This window comes from Oncorhynchus kisutch, unplaced genomic scaffold, assembly GCF_002021735.2.
Source record: "Oncorhynchus kisutch isolate 150728-3 unplaced genomic scaffold, Okis_V2 scaffold3971, whole genome shotgun sequence".
Classification (NCBI taxonomy): Eukaryota; Metazoa; Chordata; class Actinopteri; order Salmoniformes; family Salmonidae; genus Oncorhynchus; species Oncorhynchus kisutch.
In genome coordinates, this window is record NW_022265916.1 from 659,478 (window position 1) to 671,335 (window position 11,858).

The following is an 11,858-nucleotide window of genomic DNA, read 5'->3' on the forward strand; positions in this document are numbered from 1 at the left end:
TATTCAGGTAGTGACTCTCTCTCTCTCTCTCTGTCTGTCTGTTATGGTGTTCAGTCACAGCTATTCAGGTAGTGACTCTCTCCTCTCTCTGTCTGTCTGTCTGTTATGGTGTTCAGTCACAGCTATTCAGGTAGTGACTCTCTCTCTCTCTCTCTGTCTGTCTGTTATGGTGTTCAGTCACAGCTATTCAGGTAGTGACTCTCTCTCTCTCTCTCTGTCTGTCTGTTATGGTGTTCAGTCACAGCTATTCAGGTAGTGACTCTCTCTCTCTCTCTCTGTCTGTCTGTTATGGTGTTCAGTCACAGCTATTCAGGTAGTGACTCTCTCTCTCTCTCTCTGTCTGTCTGTTATGGTGTTCAGTCACAGCTATTCAGGTAGTGACTCTCTCTCTCTCTCTCTGTCTGTCTGTTATGGTGTTCAGTCACAGCTATTCAGGTAGTGACTCTCTCTCTCTCTCTCTGTCTGTCTGTTATGGTGTTTCAGTCACAGCTATTCAGGTAGTGACTCTCTCTCTCTCTCTCTGTCTGTCTGTTATGGTGTTCAGTCACAGCTATTCAGGTAGTGACTCTCTCTCTCTCTCTCTGTCTGTCTGTTATGGTGTTCAGTCACAGCTATTCAGGTAGTGACTCTCCTCTCTCTCTCTCTCTGTCTGTCTGTTATGGGTGTTCAGTCACAGCTATTCAGGTAGTGACTCTCTCTCTCTCTCTCTGTCTGTCTGTTATGGTGTTCAGTCACAGCTATTCAGGTAGTGACTCTCTCTCTCTCTCTCTGTCTGTCTGTTATGGTGTTCAGTCACAGCTATTCAGGTAGTGACTCTCTCTCTCTCTCTCTGTCTGTCTGTTATGTGTTCAGTCACAGCTATTCAGGTAGTGACTCTCTCTCTCTCTCTCTGTCTGTCTGTTATGGTGTTCAGTCACAGCTATTCAGGTAGTGACTCTCTCTCTCTCTCTCTGTCTGTCTGTTATGGTGTTCAGTCACAGCTATTCAGGTAGTGACTCTCTCTCTCTCTCTCTGTCTGTCTGTTATGGTGTTCAGTCACAGCTATTCAGGTAGTGACTCTCTCTCTCTCTCTCTGTCTGTCTGTTATGGTGTTCAGTCACAGCTATTCAGGTAGTGACTCTCTCTCTCTCTCTCTGTCTGTCTGTTATGGTGTTCAGTCACAGCTATTCAGGTAGTGACTCTCTCTCTCTCTCTCTGTCTGTCTGTTATGGTGTTCAGTCACAGCTATTCAGGTAGTGACTCTCTCTCTCTGTCTGTCCTGTTATGGTGTTCAGTCACAGCTATTCAGGTAGTGACTCTCTCTCTCTCTGTCTGTCTGTCTGTTATGGTGTTCAGTCACAGCTATTCAGGTAGTGACTCTCTCTCTCTCTGTCTGTCTGTTATGGTGTTCAGTCACAGCTATTCAGGTAGTGACTCTCTCTCTCTCTGTCTGTCTGTCATGGTGTTCAGTCACAGCTTTCGGTAGTGACTCTCTTCTCTCTCTCTCTCTCTCTCTGTCTGTCTGTTATGGTGTTCAGTCACAGCTTATTCAGGTAGTGACTCTCTCCTCTCTCTCTCTCTCTCTGTCTGTCTGTTATGGTGTTCAGTCACAGCTATTCAGGTAGTGACTCTCTCTCTCTCTGTCTGTTATGGTGTTCAGTCACAGCTATTCAGGTAGTGACTCTCTCTCTCTCTGTCTGTTATGGTGTTCAGTCACAGCTATTCAGGTAGTGACTCTCTCTCTCTCTCTCTCTCTGTCTGTTATGGTGTTCAGTCACAGCTATTCAGGTAGTGACTCTCTCTCTCTCTGTCTGTTATGGTGTTCAGTCACAGCTATTCAGGTAGTGACTCTCTCTCTCTGTGTCTGTTATGGTGTCAGTCACAGCTATTCAGGTAGTGACTCTCTCTCTCTCTCTGTCTGTCTGTTATGGTGTTCAGTCACAGCTATTCAGGTAGTGACTCTCTCTCTCTCTCTCGTCTGTCTGTTATGGTGTTCAGTCACAGCTATTCAGGTAGTGACTCTCTCTCTCTCTCTGTCTGTCTGTTATGGTGTTCAGTCACAGCTATTCAGGTAGTGACTCTCTCTCTCTCTGTCTGTCTGTTATGGTGTTCAGTCACAGCTATTCAGGTAGTGACTCTCTCTCTCTCTCTCTCTGTCTGTCATGGTGTTCAGTCACAGCTATTCAGGTAGTGACTCTCTCTCTCTCTCTCTCTCTCTTTCTGTCTGTTATGGTGTTCAGTCACAGCTATTCAGGTAGTGACTCTCTCCTCTCTCTCTCTCTCTCTGTCTGTCTGTTATGGTGTTCAGTCACAGCTATTCAGGTAGTGACTCTCTCTCTCTCTGTCTGTTATGGTGTTCAGTCACAGCTATTCAGGTAGTGACTCTCTCTCTCTCTCTCTCTCTGTCTGTTATGGTGTTCAGTCACAGCTATTCAGGTAGTGACTCTCTCTCTCTCTGTCTGTTATGGTGTTCAGTCACAGCTATTCAGGTAGTGACTCTCTCTCTCTCTGTCTGTTATGGTGTTCAGTCACAGCTATTCAGGTAGTGACTCTCTCTCTCTGTGTCTGTTATGGTGTTCAGTCACAGCTATTCAGGTAGTGACTCTCTCTCTCTGTGTCTGTTATGGTGTTCAGTCACAGCTATTCAGGTAGTGACTCTCTCTCTCTGTGTCTGTTATGGTGTTCAGTCACAGCTATTCAGGTAGTGACTCTCTCTCTCTGTGTCTGTTATGGTGTTCAGTCACAGCTATTCAGGTAGTGACTCTCTCTCTCTCTCTCTGTCTGTTATGGTGTTCAGTCACAGCTATTCAGGTAGTGACTCTCTCTCTCTCTGTCTGTTATGGTGTTCAGTCACAGCTATTCAGGTAGTGACTCTCTCTCTCTCTCTGTCTGTCTGTTATGGTGTTCAGTCACAGCTATTCAGGTAGTGCCTCTCTCTCTCTCTCTCTCTGTCTGTTATGGTGTTCAGTCACAGCTATTCAGGTAGTGACTCTCTCTCTCTCTCTGTCTGTCTGTTATGGTGTTCAGTCACAGCTATTCAGGTAGTGACTCTCTCTCTCTCTGTCTGTCTGTTATGGTGTTCAGTCACAGCTATTCAGGTAGTGCCTCTCTCTCTCTCTCTCTCTGTCTGTTATGGTGTTCAGTCACAGCTATTCAGGTAGTGACTCTCTCTCTCTCTGTCTGTTATGGTGTTCAGTCACAGCTATTCAGGTAGTGACTCTCTCTCTCTCTGTCTGTTATGGTGTTCAGTCACAGCTATTCAGGTAGTGACTCTCTCTCTCTGTGTCTGTTATGGTGTTCAGTCACAGCTATTCAGGTAGTGACTCTCTCTCTCTGTGTCTGTTATGGTGTTCAGTCACAGCTATTCAGGTAGTGACTCTCTCTCTCTCTGTGTCTGTTATGGTGTTCAGTCACAGCTATTCAGGTAGTGACTCTCTCTCTCTGTGTCTGTTATGGTGTTCAGTCACAGCTATTCAGGTAGTGACTCTCTCTCTCTCTCTGTCTGTCTGTTATGGTGTTCAGTCACAGCTATTCAGGTAGTGACTCTCTCTCTCTCTCTGTCTGTCTGTTATGGTGTTCAGTCACAGCTATTCAGGTAGTGCCTCTCTCTCTCTCTCTCTCTCTCTGTCTGTTATGGTGTTCAGTCACAGCTATTCAGGTAGTGACTCTCTCTCTCTCTGTCTGTTATGGTGTTCAGTCACAGCTATTCAGGTAGTGACTCTCTCTCTCTCTGTCTGTTATGGTGTTCAGTCACAGCTATTCAGGTAGTGACTCTCTCTCTCTCTGTCTGTTATGGTGTTCAGTCACAGCTATTCAGGTAGTGACTCTCTCTCTCTCTCTCTCTGTCTGTTATGGTGTTCAGTCACAGCTATTCAGGTAGTGACTCTCTCTCTCTCTGTCTGTCATGGTGTTCAGTCACAGCTATTCAGGTAGTGACTCTCTCTCTCTCTCTCTCTGTCTGTCATGGTGTTCAGTCACAGCTATTCAGGTAGTGACTCTCTCTCTCTCTGTCTGTCATGGTGTTCAGTCACAGCTATTCAGGTAGTGACTCTCTCTCTCTCTGTCTGTCATGGTGTTCAGTCACAGCTATTCAGGTAGTGACTCTCTCTCTCTCTCTCTCTGTCTGTCATGGTGTTCAGTCACAGCTATTCAGGTAGTGACTCTCTCTCTCTCTGTCTGTCATGGTGTTCAGTCACAGCTATTCAGGTAGTGACTCTCTCTCTCTCTGTCTGTCATGGTGTTCAGTCACAGCTATTCAGGTAGTGACTCTCTCTCTCTCTCTCTGTCTGTTATGGTGTTCAGTCACAGCTATTCAGGTAGTGACTCTCTCTCTCTCTGTCTGTCATGGTGTTCAGTCACAGCTATTCAGGTAGTGACTCTCTCTCTCTCTCTCTCTCTCTGTCTGTTATGGTGTTCAGTCACAGCTATTCAGGTAGTGACTCTCTCTCTCTCTCTCTCTGTCTGTTATGGTGTTCAGTCACAGCTATTCAGGTAGTGACTCTCTCTCTCTGTGTCTGTTATGGTGTTCAGTCACAGCTATTCAGGTAGTGACTCTCTCTCTCTCTGTCTGTTATGGTGTTCAGTCACAGCTATTCAGGTAGTGACTCTCTCTCTCTCTGTCTGTTATGGTGTTCAGTCACAGCTATTCAGGTAGTGACTCTCTCTCTCTCTCTGTCTGTCTGTTATGGTGTTCAGTCACAGCTATTCAGGTAGTGCCTCTCTCTCTCTCTCTCTCTGTCTGTTATGGTGTTCAGTCACAGCTATTCAGGTAGTGCCTCTCTCTCTCTCTCTCTCTGTCTGTTATGGTGTTCAGTCACAGCTATTCAGGTAGTGACTCTCTCTCTCTCTCTCTCTGTCTGTTATGGTGTTCAGTCACAGCTATTCAGGTAGTGACTCTCTCTCTCTCTCTCTCTGTCTGTTATGGTGTTCAGTCACAGCTATTCAGGTAGTGACTCTCTCTCTCTGTGTCTGTTATGGTGTTCAGTCACAGCTATTCAGGTAGTGACTCTCTCTCTCTCTGTCTGTTATGGTGTTCAGTCACAGCTATTCAGGTAGTGACTCTCTCTCTCTCTCTGTCTGTTATGGTGTTCAGTCACAGCTATTCAGGTAGTGACTCTCTCTCTCTCTCTGTCTGTCTGTTATGGTGTTCAGTCACAGCTATTCAGGTAGTGCCTCTCTCTCTCTCTCTCTCTGTCTGTTATGGTGTTCAGTCACAGCTATTCAGGTAGTGCCTCTCTCTCTCTCTCTCTCTGTCTGTTATGGTGTTCAGTCACAGCTATTCAGGTAGTGACTCTCTCTCTCTCTCTCTCTGTCTGTTATGGTGTTCAGTCACAGCTATTCAGGTAGTGACTCTCTCTCTCTCTGTCTGTTATGGTGTTCAGTCACAGCTATTCAGGTAGTGACTCTCTCTCTCTCTCTCTGTCTGTTATGGTGTTCAGTCACAGCTATTCAGGTAGTGACTCTCTCTCTCTCTCTCTGTCTGTTATGGTGTTCAGTCACAGCTATTCAGGTAGTGACTCTCTCTCTCTCTCTCTCTGTCTGTTATGGTGTTCAGTCACAGCTATTCAGGTAGTGACTCTCTCTCTCTCTCTCTCTGTCTGTTATGGTGTTCAGTCACAGCTATTCAGGTAGTGCCTCTCTCTCTCTCTGTCTTATGGTGTTCAGTCACAGCTATTCAGGTAGTGACTCTCTCTCTCTCTCTCTGTCTGTTATGGTGTTCAGTCACAGCTATTCAGGTAGTGACTCTCTGTCTGTCATGGTGTTCAGTCACAGCTATTCAGGTAGTGACTCTCTCTCTCTGTCTGTTATGGTGTTCAGTCACAGCTATTCAGGTAGTGACTCTCTCTCTCTCTGTGTCTGTTATGGTGTTCAGTCACAGCTATTCAGGTAGAGAGAGAGTCACTGTCTTATGGTGTTCAGTCACAGCTATTCAGGTAGTGACTCTCTCTCTGTCTGTCTGTTATGGTGTTCAGTCACAGCTATTCAGGTAGTGACTCTCTCTCTCTCTCTGTTATGGTGTTCAGTCACAGCTATTCAGGTAGTGACTCTCTCTCTCTCTCTGTCTGTTATGGTGTTCAGTCACAGCTATTCAGGTAGTGACTCTCTGTCTGTCATGGTGTTCAGTCACAGCTATTCAGGTAGTGACTCTCTCTCTCTGTCTGTTATGGTGTTCAGTCACAGCTATTCAGGTAGTGACTCTCTCTCTCTCTGTGTCTGTTATGGTGTTCAGTCACAGCTATTCAGGTAGAGAGAGAGTCACTGTCTTATGGTGTTCAGTCACAGCTATTCAGGTAGTGACTCTCTCTCTGTCTGTTATTTCACAGAGCAACTGTTGGGTGGGCTGAAAGACAAGGAGACCATCGTGCGCTGGTCTGCTGCTAAGGGGTAAGTTGTCACATTGAATTAACAATGATAAACACTAAGCGTCTGTCTTTCAGGAGGCAGAATGATGTCTATAGGCAGGAGCACCGAGTTATATCTGTCATGTTGATGTAGTACAGAATAAATGTGGCACCTGAACAGACAAAACACCCAAAACCCCCAAAAACCCCAAACTGCCTATAGGGAGGAGCACGCCCTCATGTTCATGAAGTACAGATGAATTGCTCAGATAGGATCCAACATGTCTTCCCTCTTTTCAGTATTGGGAGGGTGACAGGGCGACTCCCCAGGGAGCTGGCTGACGAGGTGGTTGGATCTGTGTTGGACTGTTTCAGGTAACACCTGGTTCATTTGCAGCTTTGTCGTGTCGTGTTATGTGATGCTATTTGTCTGTGGGGATCATCTTATCAGACAATATACAGATATATATTAAGGTAAACTCAGCAAAAAAAGAAACGTCCTTTCACTGTCAATTGCGTTTATTTTCAGCAAACTTAACTTAATGTGTAAAAATTTGTATGAACATAACAAGATTCAACAACTGAGAGAACAAGTTCCACAGACATGTGACTAACAGAAATGGAATAATGTGTCCCTGAACAAAGGGGGGGGGTCAAAATCAAAAGTAACCGTATCTGGTGTGGCCACCAGCTGCATTAAGTACTGCAGTGCATCTCCTCATGGACTGCACCATATTGACCAGCTCTTGCTGTGAGATGTTACCCCACTCTTCCACCAAGGCACCTGCAAGTTCTTGGACATTTCTGGGGGGCCTTAGCCCTCACCCTCCGATCCAACAGGTCCCAGATGTGCTCAATGGGATTGAGATCCGGGCTCTTCGCTGGCAATGGCAGAACACTGACATTCCTGTCTTGCAGGAAATCACACACAGAATGAGCAGTATGGCTGGTGGCATTGTCATGCTGGAGGGTCATGTTAGGATGAGCCTGCAGGAAGGGTACCACATGAGGGAGGAGGATGTCTTCCCTGTAACGCACAGCGTTGAGATTGCCTGCAATGACAACAAGCTCAGTCCAATGATGCTGTGACACACCGCCCCAGACCATGACGGACCCTCCACCTCCTAATCGATCCCGCTCCAGAGTACAGGCCTCAGTGTAACGCTCATTCCTTTGGCGATAAACGCGAATCCGACGATCAACCCTGGTGAGACACAACCGCGACTCGTCAGTGAAGAGCACTTTTTGCCAGTCCTGTCTGGTCCAGCGACGGTGGGTTTGTGCCCATAGGTGAAGTTGTTGCCAGTCCTGTCTGGTTCAGCGACAGTGGGTTTGTGCCCTTAGGCAACGTTGTTGCCAGTCCTGTCTGGTGAGGACCTGCCTTACAACAGGCCTACAAGCCCTCAGTTCAGCCTATTGCGGACAGTCTGAGCACTGATGGAGGGATTGTCGTTCCCGATCTAACTCGGGCAGTTGTTGTTGCCATCCTGTACCTGTCCCGCAGGTGTGATGTTCGGATGTACCGATCCTGTGCAGGTGTGGTTACACGTGGTCTGCCACTGCGAGGACGATCAGCTGTCCGTCCTGTCTCCCTGTAGCGCTGTCTTAGGCGTCTCACAGTACGGACATTGCAATTTATTGCCCTGGCCACATCTTCAGTCCTCAATCCTCCTTGCAGCATGCCTAAGGCACGTTCATGCAGATGAGCAGGGACCCTGGGCATCTTTCATTTGGTGTTTTTCAGAGTCAGTAGAAAGACCTCTTTAGTGTCCTAAGTTTTCAGAACTGTGACCTTAATTGCCTACCGTCTGTAAGCTGTTAGTGTTTTAACGACCGTTCCACAGGTGCATGTTCATTAATTGTTTATGGTTCATTGAACAAGCCTGGGAAACAGTGTTTAAACCCTTTACAATGAAGATCTGTGAAGTTATTGGTATTTTTATTATCTTTGAAAGACAAGACAGGGTCCTGGAAAAGGGACGTTTCTTTTTTTTGTTGCTGTGTTTATTAAAGCTCCCAAACAGTAATTCTGATTCCCGTAAAATAACCCTTCGAGTGATTAAAATACGACCCATAATGTTTTTTGTGGGGGGATAGAATTTTTAAAATCTTTTCCTCTCATGGCTAACTACCAGGAAGTTTATAAAGATGGGCTGAGTGGGCGGGGAGCTTATATTCATGAGCTGGCCTTGACTGACAGGTCTTTGAAAAGTTATGAAACTTGGATGCAGTGTTGCTGTAAAATCATCTCAAGCTAATTTGGTGAAACACAAAGCAATATTAAAAATAAATAAAAAATAATAAATCACACTAATTTTAGAAATACCGACAGTTCATTCGTTCGTTAGACATAGTGGGATCTTTTTCTGTCGGTGAAATTTAATTATGTGAGAAACAGCGGTGGAAAAGCATTTTTATGCGCAAATATTGATATAATAACATATTGAAGGAAACTTGTAGTCACGTGATGATATGGTGTGTGGTCCTCCCACTACCACTCAGGTAACATGCAGGTTATTGTGGTCCTCCCACTACCACTCAGATAACATGCAGGTTATTGTGGTCCTCCCACTACCACTCAGGTAACATGCAGGTTATTGTGGTCCTCCCACTACCACTCAGGTAACATGCAGGTTATTGTGGTCCTCCCACTACCACTCAGGTAACATGCAGGTTATTGTGGTCCTCCCACTACCACTCAGGTAACATGTAGGTTATTGTGGTCCTCCCACTACCACTCAGGTAACATGCAGGTTATTGTGGTCCTCCCACTACCACTCAGGTAACATGTAGGTTATTGTGGTCCTCCCACTACCACTCAGGTAACATGCAGGTTATTGTGGTCCTCCCACTACCACTCAGATAACATGCAGGTTATTGTGGTCCTCCCACTACCACTCAGGTAACATGTAGGTTATTGTGGTCCTCCCACTACCACTCAGGTAACATGCAGGTTATTGTGGTCCTCCCACTACCACTCAGGTAACATGCAGGTTATTGTGGTCCTCCCACTACCACTCAGGTAACATGCAGGTTATTGTGGTCCTCCCACTACCACTCAGGTAACATGCAGGTTATTGTGGTCCTCCCACTACCACTCAGGTAACATGCAGGTTATTGTGGTCCTCCCACTACCACTCAGGTAACATGCAGGTTATTGTGGTCCTCCCACTACCACTCAGATAACATGCAGGTTATTGTGGTCCTCCCACTACCACTCAGGTAACATGCAGGTTATTGTGGTCCTCCCACTACCACTCAGGTAACATGTAGGTTATTGTGGTCCTCCCACTACCACTCAGATAACATGCAGGTTATTGTGGTCCTCCCACTACCACTCAGGTAACATGCAGGTTATTGTGGTCCTCCCACTACCACTCAGGTAACATGCAGGTTATTGTGGTCCTCCCACTACCACTCAGGTAACATGCAGGTTATTGTGGTCCTCCCACTACCACTCAGGTAACATGCAGGTTATTGTGGTACTCCCACTACCACTCAGGTAACATGCAGGTTATTGTGGTCCTCCCACTACCACTCAGGTAACATGTAGGTTATTGTGGTCCTCCCACTACCACTCAGGTAACATGCAGGTTATTGTGGTCCTCCCACTACCACTCAGGTAACATGCAGGTTATTGTGGTCCTCCCACTACCACTCAGGTAACATGCAGGTTATTGTGGTCCTCCCACTACCACTCAGGTAACATGCAGGTTATTGAGCTACAGATTAAAGTGGTGATGATGAACTTTACAGGGAGGTGAAAGTGCACAGTGATGAGCTTGATGCTCCTTTACCAATAAATATCGACCGTCTGATTCTGGTGACGTGATGATCGATGCTTGACTGCCATCTGTCAAATTTAAAATATTCTCGCTTTTATCCACAATAATTTAGTGTAGACCAGCCTACCTGCACTGTATGTGAGACCAGCTGTTGTCTCGAGGTCAGGTGACCAGACACAACTATCAGTAGAGGTGAAGAAACCATGGAAACACTATCAACTTTTCTATTTTTATTTGGTTCATGACAACTTCAGTGTAAAAGTCCATTTTGAGTGCACTATGTCATCACACACTGATTGTTATCAGCAACAGGACCTTTTGGTGGGAGAATACTACTGGTGGGAGAATACTACTGGTGGGGAAATACTACTGGTGGGAGAATACTACTGGTGGGAGAATACTACTGGTGGGAGAATACTACTGGTGGGAGAATACTACTGGTGGGGAAATACTACTGGTGGGGAAATATTTCTGGTGGGAGAATACTACTGGTGGGAGAATACTACTGGTGGGGGAAATACTACTGGTGGGAGAATACTACTGGTGGGAGAATACTACTGGTGGGGGAAATACTACTGGTGGGGGAAATACTACTGGTGGGGGAAATACTACTGGTGGGGGAAATACTACTGGTGGGGGAAATACTACTGGTGGGGGAAATACTACTGGTGGGGGAAATACTACTGGTGGGGGAAATACTACTGGTGGGAGAATACTACTGGTGGGAAAATACTACTGGTGGGAGAATACTACTGGTGGGAAAATGCACATTTTCTTCATGCAGATTCTAGAATATTCACATGAAAATCTGTTGCCAATTGATGGAATCCTAGCTGGTGATGTAACAAATAAATATGATACATCTCCCGTTTGGCAAGTCTCTGGTGATGCAGTTCACAGCAACACTGACGGATGTGTTGACATGACAACTGTGTTGGAGTTCTGAATGACCCTTCCTTCTAATTCTATTTGCTGACATCCTACAGTCACATTTTGGCACCAGCAGAGTAGCTGTCTCGTTATATAAGTCACGCCCCTCTGCAAACACACCTTCTCCCGTGTTGGTAACTTATGACGATTAGGTGAGAGAATATCATGTTGCCGTTGGTGTATTAAAATGAGAGTTGGGATGATGTCTCCCTACCGCCTTAATAACCCCCCCCCCCCTCTTGAATCCAAGGGTTTGACATGGGGGAGGGGACCAGTCACTTTATCAATGTAGAAGCAACAGTCATTTTTTGTTCGACACACTTTGACCTGGTTTCATCCAAATATCATTCAATTTGATGAAAACAACATGATTTTTAACTGTTCATGACCGTTTTTAAGGGAGTTTTTGCGGAGCTCAGGTCAGTTTTGCGGATGTCAAATGTCATCCTTGGTGTGTGTGTTCTTGTTCTAGTTTCCAGGAGACGGACAACGCGTGGCATGGAGGCTGCTTGGCCCTGGCAGAGCTGGGGAGAAGAGGCCTGCTGGTGCCCTCTCGTCTCCCGGACGGTACGTAACAAAACCCTGCACACACAGCTAGCTAGAGCGGCGTGCGGGAGCTTCTCGTATTGGAACTACGACACAACATGTCCTCCGTACCTGCAAAGCAACAGCCATACAGAACAACAACCCCCCTTCCCATAAACCCTCACAGTCACAACAGCCATACAGAACAACAACCCCCCCTTCCCATAAACCCTCAGTCCCAACAGCCATACAGAACAACAACCCCCCCTTCCCATAAACCCTCACAGTCACAACAGCC

General features: G+C 46.2%; 1 protein-coding gene across 1 annotated transcript in view; it reads left to right on the forward strand.

Annotated features, from left to right (window-relative positions):
• Positions 1 to 11,858, forward strand: part of LOC109886781 (tubulin-specific chaperone D-like) — an 84,331-nt gene that overhangs the window by 19,656 nt on the left and 52,817 nt on the right. The window contains exons 12-14 of the mRNA XM_031821404.1: positions 6,303 to 6,363; positions 6,621 to 6,695; positions 11,508 to 11,602. Coding sequence (XP_031677264.1) covers positions 6,303 to 6,363; positions 6,621 to 6,695; positions 11,508 to 11,602 — 231 coding nt within the window. The remainder of the gene's footprint in view (positions 1 to 6,302; positions 6,364 to 6,620; positions 6,696 to 11,507; positions 11,603 to 11,858) is intronic.